This window comes from Dermacentor albipictus, chromosome 4 (genome assembly GCF_038994185.2).
Source record: "Dermacentor albipictus isolate Rhodes 1998 colony chromosome 4, USDA_Dalb.pri_finalv2, whole genome shotgun sequence".
In the NCBI taxonomy this organism is placed as follows: domain Eukaryota; kingdom Metazoa; phylum Arthropoda; class Arachnida; order Ixodida; family Ixodidae; genus Dermacentor; species Dermacentor albipictus.
The window spans coordinates 117,635,172-117,650,119 of NC_091824.1; the positions used below are offsets into that span (position 1 = coordinate 117,635,172).

Sequence of the window (14,948 nt, forward strand, 5' to 3'; positions counted from 1 at the left end):
GTTATAGACACATTTACACCATTTTTCACTTTTTAGGGTGTAAATTATTTTACAATGCTGGCGACAGCGAGCACACGCGTTCGTCGGCGAGAACAGCTCGGCTAGATTTTGGTACTGTTTATTGAAATATGTAACCCGGGGTAGCGGAAATGTTTCGATGCATTTTGAAGAGACGACTGTCGGGAAGAAGAAGCTAGAAATAAAAATAAAATGCAGTTTCCTCTATATAGCTTACCATGCTGCATATTCCTTTTCATCCGGTAATGTTCCTTGCGGCAGAACAGTTTCTTGACAGTAAATAAGTTTTTAGCTTTCTACATTATGTTGATGCATTGCAAGTTATCACCCAAGAGCTTCGCAGCACATTTTTTTTAAACCAGAGGCTGCTGCGATTGGAGAGTTTTGCATAGCACGTGCCTTCAGGCCTTTGCGTTCAAAGTTCCTGGTGAGGCAGTCGAGTACGCTGGCACTGACACGTTTTAGTATATCATCTCTGCGTAGCATATCTTTTATATCAATAGCACAACTCACGAGTGATGGTCATAATTTTATTACATATATACCTTGCGCACTTTACAGCAAATGCTTTTAGGCCTGATTGCAGCCACGTTATATATATATATATATATATATATATATATATATATATATATATATATATATATATATATATATATATATATATATACTGCTCACAATTCGTTGTTCCGTTCAGAACTCGTGATCACTTCCTTATCGCCACATGACCAGAGCTGGTCCTTGTACCCATGAACCCCACACATGAACCCCACACGTCATATGGAGAAACGACATTTCAAGGGAAAAAGAAAGTTGAGACAAATGTATGGCATGTTGTGAATACCGGTTCGCGCGTCGCATTGCTCTGAAGCCGTTATTTTCTCCGCAGGGGTTGTCAGTTCTCTTAAGCAGCCATAATTTGGTTATCGAATCCGTTTGGGAAAAGAAATGCCCCCCCCCCCCAAAAAAAGAAGAACATAAAGAAAAAGAATAAAGAAAGCAGACCGGGACCGCAGCACCAATTTACCTTCACACGCTTCAGTTTGTGCTTCTACGTTGTTAATAAATTACCCATTTTCACCGTGATTAAAATAAACTGATACCCGTGGTTAACTTTTACGCTGGAAGTTCTTAACGGCATGAATAAAAAGTTGTTTTGTTCAGTGAATTTCCCTAACGACGAACGTGCATAGAACATGTAGTATGCCGATGAAAGAGAGTTCTGAACCCGCAATACCAAAGAAAAACGCTAGTTTCATTTGATTTGGTGGCTTTACAACAAATAATTACAGCCAAGCTAGTCTCAACTACGAAATCATGTGTTTTCGTCCGTGATATACATCTAAAATGTGACAGCACTAGACCTCCATTTACTCGTTATGTTATGTCATTGTGACTGACATCAGTGTTTGTAAATGTCGCTAACTTCCGTGGTTAACGCATGGTGAAATACTTTGACACTTTAAAATTACACCGTCATCTGCGTGGTGTTGATGGTATGAACTCAAAAAGGTCGAAAAACGCAATTAGAGGTGCGGTCGTAATATTACACCATATTTTTCACTAATAATTGTCATTAGGAGTAGTGTCGGAATCCTGGAGTCTAAGTAAAGTTGTTCCATTCCCCGAATGAAAGTCCTTCGATCATCTTTGTGTGGCAGTCAATGTCTGATTTTCCTCATAAGAAGTGGAACTGGGACTTTTCCTGAAACTGGAACTTTTCCGCTATTGTAATGTCGTAAAAAACATTTTGATATTCAATAACATCCGTTTTCCTAGCCGACATGGCTTTCTTAAAGTAGTTTCATGTGAGAGCCAACTATAGGTTAACCTTCTTTTTTTGAGTTATCTCAGCCCGAACATTTGTTAAACGTGTCGATAAATGCATTTTTCTCGTTAAATACCGTTTGAATAACCTTCGTACGAATGGATACTTCTAAAGTTTTCTCGTCTCAACATTATTATTCTGTGTGTCCACCGTCGAGTATGCTCATAACGCCTAATAACGCGGCATTCACACTCATGAGAATTGGTTAAAAGATTTCTTTACACTTGTTTTCCAAGATGCTTCAACAACTAATGAAGGTTCGGTGGCGGCACTTTACGTGCTGCACTATATATCACGTGACCAATAGTTACCGCTTCTCTCATGCAGACTTCATCTACGAGTGCCAAACTCCTCGCTTTACTGCAAGTTTTGAGATCGATATCACAGAGTGCACTTGTACCAGCGGTTGTGGGATCTACATTTTGTGACCAGATTCTACGATGACTCTAGAAACTCATCGCAGTAATACAGCGACACTTGTATATTTTACCCTATGACATCTCAAAAGTACTACAGAGTGTATCTTTGCCGCCCATCAATTCTACTTTCAGTGTTTTCCAGACCATGTCAGCATTGAAGAAAGTGAAGCGACAGACAGATTCGCGACTGCAGCACATAATTTGGATGCCTTGACCCCTATTAGATATTCCATATCAAATGCCAAACGCTTGCTTCTCAAATCTAAAATGCGACGAAAAAAAAACTTCATGAAGCAACGTGGTTCGACGACCAGGTAAATCCTCTGTCTTAATCAGGATTGACCAGTTTGCGCGCTTCAGAGAATACCAAAGCATTGATCACACCTGTTATGCGCTCATACAGTGACTATGCCTTGGGGTGGCCTAAGTGCCTTACTTTCAACACAGAATGAAGAAGAGAGATTCCGCTATTTGCATTCACTGTAACACCGCGGATGCGTCTGTGGATATGCTCGTTGAATGTCCTCAATACTGGCTCCAGCAAGAGACCCTGCGCAACCGCTTGAACTGGCTAGACAGGCGTCCTTTGTCTGTGGAGAAGGTCATTGGTCTCTGGTCTGCCCCAGACAAACGAAGAGACGCTTTGTTGTGCGCGCAATGACTGCTTCGCTTTCTCTACAGGCTAATATTTAAAAGAAATAATACCATAGCTAGTTCAGTTTGGATTACAGACTTCCAGCACTGAGGAGGAACACAAATGTCCTCATCCAAACTGAAACAAAAATAAAAAGTCTTATTTTCCATGATGCAAAAAGGTCCGCCGCATTGCCGGACAAGATTGTTTTGGAACCGTATAAAATTTACAGTTTGCCGTCTATAAAAGCCCTAGACGTAATATTCATGGCACACATATCCTACACTGAACACTCTTGTCCACTTTTCAGAACTTTGGCTCCTGCTTTCACCTTGTTATCGTTTTGCTCATCGTAATGAACACTTTTGTCATTTATGCTCAAAGGTAAGAAAATTTGTTGGTGTCTAAAATCAAAATAGCTTTGTAGGTAGTCCCTTTTAAAGTTAAGCGTCTCGCTTATCGTGCTCTTTTTCATTGACACCTCAGTGACCGCTCATTGGTATGTGGTAAAACCACGGCGCAAAATATTCAAATGCTGGAAATAATTCAAAAAAGGGATTCTGACTATAAAAAACGTCCATTTTTTCCTGAACACACGCAAGAGCTTTCGAGCTAAACAGAATAACCAGGGCTGGTGATACATTAGAGTTCAATCTACGACTGAGCTATAGGAAAGTTACGCTTAATTAATTTCTAGCTCTCGCTGAAGTTCCAAGAAAGTAAAATTGCATACTCATATCGTTGCCAGGCGTCATGCATATCTCAGTAGAACATGCTGTAGGGCTAGTTGGTTCATAGCTTTCAAAAAAGTAAGCGCCAACAGAGGCAGCACACCAATGAAGAAACAACAACGATAGAACAAGGCACCTTGTCCTCTCATTGTTGTTTCTACATTGATGTGCTGTCTTTGCCGGTGCTTCATCTTTTGAAAACCATGCATATCCCATTCTCGCCTACTAATTGTGGCTGTCCCAGCATTAGCCGTACTCACCTTCCCTGCTTAACTACTTCAAGTAGTAAAATGCTGATGTACTCTCGCTAAACAACACTAAAATGCTGTATTTGTTCTTACAGCAGTCTGTTGTTCATATAGGACGCAATTTCACAGCACTTCTGACGTACTCTAATTGTGTTCGTGCGTTTACGTTTGCAACCATGGTGCCTAGTAAATCGGCTTCTTCGGTTGTGGTCGGGGCTTACTCCGGGGCGTGAGGTAGGGTTTGTGTTGCATCATCGGTGCTGCAAAGGGGTGTCATCGCTCTCCTTGACTTCGGGGTTGCGGCAATGCCGTGAGGACCCTCCTGCACGGCCGAGGTGGAGGTCCTGTCGCGGAGCCAGTGCGGCCTAGGCAGACCTTGCTCAACTTGCCTTTTCAAGTGAACGCGGCTATTTGAGTGTGCTTCTCAAAAATAGGTTTCTCGATTGTGACTTGCCTTTATTATACCTTTTATGTGAATTTAAATTTTTAAACATTTTTTGTGCATATTTATTTAGGCAATTTGCAGTCGTGTTGAAATAATAACAAGTTAGGTAAGCCATTGTTGTGTACAATAAGCGTTACTTATATTAGCTTTTCAGTCAGAGTCTATTTCAAACATATGAAAGTATACAGATGTACATGTGTTTTAAGAACTTTACGTCAGCACTTTATGCACTTCTGTAACAATGCACCAGCCTTCCCGCAGTTGTCTGGGAGACCGGAGCTTGGTCAAGCCGAATATTTTCGCCTTTTTATTCCGGTCCTCCCTTTTTCACCTGGTATAGCTGCTGGTGCGAATAAAACGTGATGGTGATGATAATCTGCTCCCCGTGTTCATGCATGGTGGTCACGTATAAACTGACCAAACCCTCCACTGCTCAACTTCGAGGACATGTGCACTGGCGTCAACGCGCTCGCAGCCGCCACGTGGCTGCATCCATGATGGTATATGCTAGAACATTTCCACATATATAGCTCACTCACCAATCACGGTCACTCACCAATATGTTTTTCTGGCTATATACTCACTGTCCTGCCTACTCACATTCACCGGCACTCCTCGCGTCAGCAGACACTCGCCAAACGCTTTCATGCTCGCTTTCATTCACACCGGCACCCATTCATACCCCGCGTCCACTTACACTCACCAGCACTTACTTACGTTCGTACTTGCATTCCCTAAAACTCCCTGCCACCCACTTTCCTTGATACTCGCATTAGCCAGCACTCTTCATGTATTCCACATCTACATGTGTCCACAGCCTGGCACTACAGGTACAGCTGTCCAGGGTATAATCGGAACTGCGGTGTCTGCAGATACAGCGTTGCGCAATTAAGGCAATATTCAGCTGCTGTAACAGAGGTTATAAGCAGCCACAAAAGGTGTTCGCGCACCTATAATCTACCATCAGTCCCGGGGCATGCTCTCTGTTATCGCCTTCGACTACCCAGGAAACCACTCGCTGCAGCCGGAGACACTGGACAAGAACACGGAACACATGTACGCGCATATTCTGTGCTTTTGTGATAGAGACAATTTACAATTTGTTTTGCGCTAAGGAGGGCATTATAGTGAAAGGGACAAGATTCGCGCTTGTACTGTCATCGCTGTTGGTGTCGTCCTTGTTAGCACGATACAAATTGCATAAGTAGTAGCCCAGCAGTGTGCGTTGTTGATAACCGACTATAAGTAAGACCGAAGCGCATTATTTCACCACACTGACACAATGCCCAGGTCAGAAAGCACGTCGCATTGCATGAAAATTGCAACACTCGCGCCACGCGTCAGTATTCACCGACCTTTGAAACGAGAGAGAGAGAGAGGGAGAGAGAGAGAGATAGAGAAGTTTAATGATACGAAATGCTGAGAGGTCAGCCTGAGGTATATTCCTCTAGCCAGCTACTCGGCATTGGAGGATGGGGAAGAGGGAAAGAAAAAGAAGAAAGAGGTGCATGATGGGTGATGATGATGATAGAAGGAAGATGTAGAACAGTCTACCGGCTCTGTAAAGGTCAATCTCGACAGAGCCAACGAAGCATGAGGATTTCTACGTCGTTGGTTGGTTTCAGGGGCCATTTAAAGGGCACACTTTTCTCCATCAGAAGCGCTGGAATGTCTTCGGGGATTGAAGCTGCTCTAGGCAGCTTTTGTGATCTAAGATGCTTCCTTGCAAGGAGAGCAAAGCTCAATCAACTCGCAATCCCCCCCCCCCCCACACCCCCAAAAAAGAAAGGTTGACGAACATGGACAATGACAGCCAGGCTTGGAAAACAGTAATAACATTAGGAATTTTATTCACGCAAAACCCTACAGAGTAGGAGCACGAGTCGAGCCTTCGTACAAGGCACACACTGTTCACCATGACGAGGAGGCCATGCGCTTGAAGACTTGCGTCTTGAACTTCTTTCCTTTTGTTTCGTACTCTAAGGACTGCGTGACATCAACACCTATCTGCTTTTTTTCTCTCTCTCTTTTGAGATCGCGCAGTTGGCAAGACAAGTCGAAAAAAAAATAAACTTGCTATTCAACCACGTCCTTATGTGTATTTTTTTTACAGTCGTTTTTCTGTATATTTTTTGTATCTTTTGCGCTAGGGTCATCTACTCCCAGTCGCTAATAATATACTAAATGCCATTTTACAGGAACACCTCTTCTGAAGCGCCCTAATATCGCTGTCAAGCGTGAGTGTTCGTGTGTGTTCGCCATTCTCTCTGTGTGTATCTGTTTTGCTTTTTTTTCGTCCTCGTACGAAAAGACGGGGTGAGCGCGACAGAGGGGAAGAAAAGTGCCGGTCGGGAGATGCTGCCAAGTCGGGCCGGGCGGCAGTCCTGCAGGTTCCGCACCGGCCGTCCGAGAAGGTTTGCGAGAAGTGGGCAGAGCAGATAAAAAAATAAAGGGACTAAACAGGAGCACAACCACCGTCAGAGTCCGTTAGGCTTCGGCGGTCGCTTCGGATGAGGAGGAGGAAGCGGAGGGCGCGAGCATCCGATCTTAGGGGAAGCTTCAGAAGGGCCGAGCAGCACTGCTGCCAGCAGTCCGTCTAGTTGCCCAGGTAGGCGGAGAAGAGACGGGACAGCACACTGGTGGGCTTTCCGGAGGGCTTGGTGCCGGGGGGTGGCAGCAGGGAGTTGCACCTGGCGTTGCTCTCGCCGTAGGAGGTGCACACCACGTTGGGGAGGTCGGAAGCGGCCATCTTGATGAGGATCTCACCGAACTCGATGGCCTCCTCACCGCACTTGCTGGCGACAGCCTTGCGGGTGCAGCCCTGGTAGCGGTTGTACATGCTGCGAAAACAAGACACAGAAGTGAATGAATGAATGAATGAATGAATGAATGAATGACCGGACGTTAGCTGCACGTGTCGTTCGCGACGTGACAGGAGCTTAATAATGATGCGAGATAATGCGAAGATTTAAAATCAAAGATCGGATCGAGCGACATGGGAAGTGCAAGATTTGATTATCATGCTCACCTCCTGGGTGCGTGATCCTCATGCAATAAAAAGAGTGTTTTGGAGCTGAAATCGGAAAGTCGCTTGACCACTGGAAGCTGCTATAAACGATTGGTGATGTTAGAACTAGCATGCGGTAATGCAACTGTCGATCATAATGTGCGGATACCGACAACCGTATGCATCATCTGCCCTTGCCAATGATCAATGTACGGTTGCTTGAGATTCTTCCACGAAGATCGCGCACTTTAGGGACGTTTGAAGCAAATTACATCATTGTGATTATGTCAGTAGGCTAGATCGAGGCTGTAATTGCTCGAAGGTGTTGATATTCACACATGTATTTATAACATATGTGCTAGCGATAACCGGTAACTTACCAGCAGGCAGCGGGGACACGGTCGTTGAAAGCGACAGTGGACACCTTCTCGAGTCCAGCCTGGATGTCGGTAAGGCACTTCTTCTGGTCTGGCAGGGTCTGGCCAAGGCAAGGAGCGTGCTTCAGGTAGTCTGGAGAAAAAAAGAACGAAAGAAAATCGGTTTTCCTGCAAGTCAAGATCTCCTTAACGAATTTGCTAGCTCACAGAGACAGCGCAGTTCATCGCTGAGAAAGTTTGGGCGCACCTGCTAAGCAGACCTCCTCGGTTGGCCGCCGTCATGTGTTATGTCACGCATTGGTGACTTTTGACCGTGTAGAAACGGCTCGTTCACGAAAACACATAAACAATGGGCCGAGTCACAAGGAAACGAAACGGCTCTTGCACGGCCGGCGGTCTCGACTACAAATTGTGCTTCCTTGCGCAAAAAAAAAAACGATCGTTTTGTTTCCTCCTTTTAACGACTAAGGAAAAGTGAGCAGTGCGTAAATATGAGGAAGAAACGACTTTTGTAAGCAAGGCCTGCCATAAAGTGAGCTCTGAATATTTGCGAGGACAGTTCTAAACATATTATATTAACGTTTATAACCGCTGGCAATTGTCACGCGGTAGCGTGACGATGCGATTTTCCTGCTAAAAGGCGTATATCGAATACACGATGTTGCGCCACAGTGTTAGTCTAATAACGCGCAGCATCGGCGATTTATCGGCGGAGGGAAGCGCCTTCCGAGATCGTTTCGTGGCAGCCAGCATTGTCGGAAGCTGTCACAGAGGATCCCTCTTAGCACGCGGTGAATGCGCAGCGTAGTTAACGCGCCGAGCCTTTTGCAGAACGGCGAGGTATTATACTCACTGGTCCTGACTTCGGTTCCCTTGGTACAGAACTGCTTGAAGAGCTCCTGGGATCCCTCAGCGACGAAACCGATCAGTTCCCTCTGCAGGGGAGTGGCGCAGCGAGTGGTGAAGTTCCTGAAGCAGTCCTGGGACTCCTTGAGGAAGCCGCACTGCTTGTCGACCTCGGCATCGGTGGTGGCCACTCCGGACGGGTTCTGGTTGAAGAGCAGCAGCGTCGCCGCGCAGAGATCCAGCTCGCGCAGGTGGCAGTTGCAGGACTCACCGTTCACCTGGTAGGCGGCTGCGCGACAGAAGGACAAGAGAACGTAAGCGGTCGGCAAAGGCTGTGGGCTCTCGGAGGGCCCTCGGCAACCCGAAGTTCGAGACCACAGGTTGCAGAAATGGTTTTTTCCGCTAATGCGCATTACAAGAGTGCAAGCAATGCCGAGTGTATTCTTCCCGCATGGAACTGTAGCTCATTGCGAATGAAACAGAATAGCTTGTAGCACTAGAGTGACTCTCTGATACAGCAGCTAGGCTGCCCTTTCACGCGATCACCCGAATCTATTTATAAGGCACCTTGTTTCCTTGTTTGAGATCAAGAGGAACAGACAGCACCTGGACACATTTATTTAGACGCTGTGATGGTCAGTCCTGTTGTGTGAGATGCGAGACTCGAATGAATGGGCAACGGCTTAGCCAAAAGCGTCTATATAGCTGTCGTAGCAGAAAACATACAAAGGATTCTAGCTCTACCGCCCCCCCCCCCTTTATGCTTGGGGTTGCGGCGATCTTTCGTACTCCTGATTAGCGGTAATGGCGAACGCTCCTACCCAACTTTCCTTCGGCTGACTACGGCTCATCAGCGGATGTTTTCCTATCACGACGACTCATTTTGCTTAACCCTGCATCTCCCCTTCTGTCCGCGTCCCCTTCCTCCTAACGACACCCGCAATCTCAACACCGTCGGAGAGCTGTCAAACTGTTGAGTGTCGCGGAAAGCGACTGAAAAAGAAAGAAATGCCTCTCGGACGAAAGTTCGAACCATAGAAGATGGCTCACTGACACGTGCAGAAGTTCCGTCGACAAGACCCCCCCGAAGAAAGAAGAAAAAAAGGATGGAGGAGCATTTAAGTTCCGCGTGTTTGGCTTGGGACGCGACGCATTTTCTTCCTCATCCCTTCTCCGTAGGGTCCTTTGAACGCGACGGCGCGCGCTCGGCTTCTACCGGCTCCAAAGCTTGTCCCTGTCCGCGGTAAGATTGTGTCGTCGAGTTCGAGGGGGGGGGGGGGGGCTCACGGACCGCATTTTCCCTTTCTTCGCAGCGTGGACGCTTGCCTGTCTCGGTGCGTCTAATGGTGTTTGCAATTTCCCCCTCGTTGGAAGGGGGAGCTGCGCGGGTCCGCCGCTCGTGCTCTCGCTCTGCGTACGTGGTTCCTAGGAAGCGGCAGCGACGTTTCTTTTTCGGCGCGACCTTCAAGAACCGCCGTCTATCCCGCTCAGGCGCGCGGATTATCTGTCGGCAGCGCTGTCGACTTCGTCGCAAGTCGTTCGATCGCACACACGCACGCACAAACTCATGGGCGAAAGCGTGCGCTGCTATTGCATGCCGGCCGGCGTCGTGCTCAAGATTTTTCCTCTCTGCCGAAGTCTGACCTTTGTCTAAAAATAAGCATCGGTGTGGCGGCCTACATAGAGAAAAAAGGCGCATGTGGGCAGCGAGCCCGCTCGGCACCTGCTGGCGCAGGCGTGCGACATGTCCCGCGCTGGCGCCTGCTTGCGACGCGCGCTGCCTTCCGAAGACCCTCGCGTTCCATGCGGGAAGGCGTGTCCTTCGCGATAAGGGGCGCGTGTCGTGCATTTCTTGCAGCGCGGCGAAGTCGAACCGGTCGCCTGAAAACTAACTGCCACGCTGTCCCGTGCCAGCTGCGTCCGCTGCAACCCCAGCAACGCTAGGCAACCTACTTTGCGAGTGAATTCTACGCTTGGCTACGAAAAATCTGCGCGTGAACGATATTTGAGCAGTTAAACTCGTATGGTAAGCTGGGCTTATGACATTTCTAGATCGTTCTCTTACGCTGATGAAGCATCGCGTGAGAATAAAAAAAAAAGGTGGGCGGAGGGCGGAATATTCAAAAGAAATATTTTCAATTTTGCGGAGCCGCTCCAGCGGGATCGTCATTTCATCGCCGAAATCGCATCATGTGTTTGTGTCAGCTTCGCAGATTCTGAAAGTTCGATTACCATTGCTAACACTTAATCTGCTCGCGACCGTATTAACTTTGCGAAACAATGCAGACAAGACAGCCTGTAGGCCTGCCAAGGTGTTATTTTATGACGGACAAGAAGGAAGAAGCCCGTGTCAGTCACTGCATAGCGCAGGGCCGCACATATATCCTATCACGTCACTTTCTCGCTCTACTGGATACGTAGGGGGGGGGGGGGGGGGGCTATGCCACTCCTTCCGCTACCGTAGCCATGCGGGACATGTCCTCGCTCCACGCGAGGAGGCCGAAACCTTCCATTGCAACACGAGCCCCCCCATGCATCGGCGCCGTTCTTGCAACACTGCCCGGCGACTAAAACTCCTGTATCGATAGTACAGTCACGTTCACTGCGTGTCCCGTTAGTTTGAGTTCAAGGTGTTTTGGAAACGGCGCAGGCCGGCAGCCGTCGGCGGCTTCGCGGCCCTTCTGTCTATGTCGACGGGGCGTTCTACGCGTTGTATCGCGCCGCGGATTGACTTCATCGGCAGTGCTACGAGCGCGCGCGATTTGCATCTGCGTGGTGCACGAAATGGCTCATTGTCAGGTCACGGCGAGCGCGGTGAAAGGGCCCGCAATGCTTGTTTTTCTCTCGGTGTCTGGAGCGCCTGTTTCTGCAATGCTTTTCGATAGAATGGGCGCAGAACAACGCTGGTGGGTTGGTGATCGTCGAGAGGAATTGGCGCGGCCGCTTATGCTGTCTTCAGGTTCCCGCTAACATCTATCGTATTTATACCACGCATTGTATTTCTGACTACGAGCATAGTAATACAAAATCCGCCCTACCAATGCATGCCCTTACTTGGCATTCCGTTCTCCTGCCTACAATGTTTCGTCCGCATGTCAGAATCCGGACGCAGCGACAGATCATTGCCGCAATATTTGTGTCGCGTGGGATCCGAGTCTATTTTCGAGACTTAAGAAACGTTGGTGCGGTCGTATTTCACGGACAGTCTGTTATTCGACACTATCACGTCCTACACATCTATGTAGGTAATGGCGGCTTTGCCAACAGCACACTCATCGATTGGTTCTTGCGCTAGATGCCAGCGAAACAAACCATATAGCGCCCACAGTACTCCGTCGAGGTGATGCAAGTTTCATGCTATCCGTGGCATCCCGCAGGTGTCCTGACCCTGGCATCCTTTGACAGAAGGCGGAGAAAGGATCCGAGCACTTTGAGCGCACGAGCTGGTCATCCCAGCGATCTCTGTGGCGCCACTAACGGGTTAACACGGGAAAGAGCAGCGAACACGTTCCTGGATTTCGTTTACTTTCTTTCGTTATTCCTGACCCGAGAGGAGGAGAAGACGGCGGGGCATACCGCCTCGCGCTGAGAGCCACGTGCCCGTGTCGAGGTTCCGCTTACTTTCGCCAGCATCTATTTCTCCCTTCACTGGAGCGATACTGAGATGACGAAGGAAAGCAAAGGCAAAAAAGAGGGGGGTTTTTTAGAAGTGCCCGGCGAAGAGGGGGGGTGGGGGGGGCGGCGAGGCGATCTCCTCTCGCGAGGGCTGCTTTGGGGTTACTGGGACACCGGCTGGTGCTTGCCGCTCCTGCTAGCAACGTGCCCGACTCGCCAGGAGAGCACTCCTTGGCTGGTCGCGAGAAAAAGCGGCAGACGGGAGGTAAATGAAATGATAAAGTAAGCGCCTCGCTCGAAGGCAGCGGCCCTCCTTCGCAGGCGTCTTTTGCCCTCCCTCTACTTTTCGCCGCTCGCTAAACTTATTTCGCCTATCATGATATTTAAGCTGTCTTATGGCTGTTTATGTTTACTTTTCCCTTCACTCTCCCCGTGGAAATATCACAATTAGGAAGCGAGAAAACCCTACCGGGACTTAAAAGATAGAACACCAAGTCAGTCTTGCAGTGCCGTTTTTACCAGCGGGCCGTTCGGATTAACCTTGTCGGCATTTCTCCTTTCTTGCGGTCTTCCTTTCCCTCGTTGCATTGCAAACTATCTCGCAACTTCATCGGTGCCACGGTATCCCGCTGATCACGCTGCCGATTCGAGCTCAAGGTAAGAAAAAAAAAGAGCTGGCTAAGCTTATATTTACCCCGCGGTGGTATAAGAACAAGAAAAACTAGCCACAGACCGAGGCCAATGCACCGATTGCGACACAGTTAACCCATAACTAGAAACGCACGCGTTTAGAACTCAATGTGCCACGGTACATTCCGCAGTTGCTTTGAATGACTTGAGTCATTCCTAAGATGACTGTATTTTACAGTACCGATGCACTAGCGCACTCAGAAGGTCTGAACATTTGTCCTTCCGAAGCCGAAGTCTCAATATTTGATGATGATGCTGAGTTACACAGCCATATCCACTGGTTCACTTGTAAGTCTAGCTCCGCAGGCCTTACCAGCGCTTGTCGAGTAATTCCTACGCTCAGTTTTTGCTGTAAAACGCTAAACCCCATCAAGCAACGTCAAGCTTGTTTTATCCGCGCATTCCTCATCAGTAGCGGCTCTATGGGCCGACTTCGAAGTCGTCACCCCTTGAGAAGCATTTCAGATGTAAACCAAGTCAACCGCGTGAGTATTGGTTAACTTTCGTAACCTAATTATCCCCGCTGCCCTAATTGATAATTAAAATATTTGTCTATAATTATCTAAAGGATAAAAAACACTTACCGAAGGCGAAAACCGCAGCGAAAAGGGCGAAGGTCCTCATATTGACTTAGTATTGAAGAGTGTCGCGCACTGCTATAGAATTTGGTTGTATGTGAGTTCCTCTAAGGCTGAGCTCGTTGTGGATGTCTCCTCAGGGAGCTGCCGCGCTCTTATATACAGGTCTCCAGGGGGAGAATCGGGTAAACAGCGCTGTGTGCGAGAAGGAACGGGCTCCCCCCAAGCACCACAGGCATCCCCTCCTCGGCGTCCCTCCCTCCCCCTCCCCCTCCGTGGTGTCGAACGAGAGCCACTCTCACTCGTCTCACCCCCCTCCTCCGCCGCCTCGAACACACTTGCACTTTCGCCAGGTATACGCACGCGGGCGGAGAGGCGCCAGGCGAGGTACTACACAGCCGGCTACCGGCCCTCAGACGAAGCCATAACCGGCGGATGACGTGGAGTGGACGTACGCTCGTGCCGGTTGTCCTCTGTGAAGCCGGTTTCGGCTGGCGAAAGATTTCGCTGCGCGGGCAAACGCTTGATCGGCTTGCTCGGAGGAACGGATGAAAGCGGGCGGTACGCTTGTTTGTGGAGACGTTGCTTTTTTTTTCTTTCTCTCGTTTTCCAGCTTGTACGATTCGTAGTTTGTGGCAATAAATTACTAACGGATCGAGGACCGGCCACAAGTGATGGAACACTTGCTTGCCTTCGTACGAACACTGCAATTGCTCGCTCACTGTCCGCTTCGTTCCCTACTACACATGGTGTCGAATGAAACCACTAAACTATCACGGACAAGTGTGTTGTGCGTTAAAGTACTTGCGACTCGCAGGTGCTTCTTTGTTGTTTTTATTATTATTATATCTTTGTTTGCTAGTCTAGATTAGGTCACACAGCCAAATGGAAGTGCAAAACACTCGAGGGCAGGAACTTTATTCGGGTTTCGACGCATTCGATAAATGTTCGCTCTTTCTGAGGAATCGCCTACTCGTCGCTGTGCACCTTGTCAGCGTGACGTGATTTTCCAACGCTGAAACCGCCGTACGTCTCCTCCGCTTGCGCCAATGCATTTCCAACCAGACGCTGCCGTACGGGCAAGAGGAGGTACCTAACTTACCGGCACTAAGAAAACAAAATAAGAAGAGAAAGAGGAATAACGAAAGGAAAGAAAGTAGAATTATCCACGTCTATGAGGCAAAAAAAAAATGGGCCCCAATAGAAATAAGAATATTAAGCACGGAGGAGAAGAAAGAACGAAAGCCTGCCCTTTGGCGAAGTAAAATGTCTCCGCGGGGCAGCGAGGAGAACGAGAGAAAGGGTACTGGCGAAGACCAGCCCCTAGCGAGAGGAGGTGACACTAGAGAAAAGGGCAATACTTCCACCGGTGCCCAAGGTCTTCGCGACCATTTCACGGGCCGCGTCTTTCCGCCTTGCACCCCCCCTCCCCCGTCTCCTCTCCTCCGTATAGTCCCTTCTTCGCAGTGCGTGCCCCATTCGACACGGGTTGTCGCGAAGACGACGTAGCCG

The 14,948-nt window shown here is 48.4% G+C and overlaps 1 protein-coding gene across 1 annotated transcript; it reads right to left on the reverse strand.

Moving 5' to 3' along the window:
• Positions 1-6,142: 6,142 nt before the first annotated feature.
• LOC135914688 (uncharacterized) lies at positions 6,143-13,603 on the reverse strand. The gene is made up of 4 exons (XM_065447635.1): positions 13,443-13,603; positions 8,561-8,842; positions 7,711-7,840; positions 6,143-7,163 (listed from the first exon to the last, which is right to left on the reverse strand). The coding sequence occupies exons 1-4, from the start codon at positions 13,480-13,482 to the stop codon at positions 6,920-6,922; spliced, it is 696 nt and encodes a 231-aa protein (XP_065303707.1). The 5' UTR covers positions 13,483-13,603; the 3' UTR covers positions 6,143-6,919.
• Positions 13,604-14,948: the final 1,345 nt, after the last annotated feature.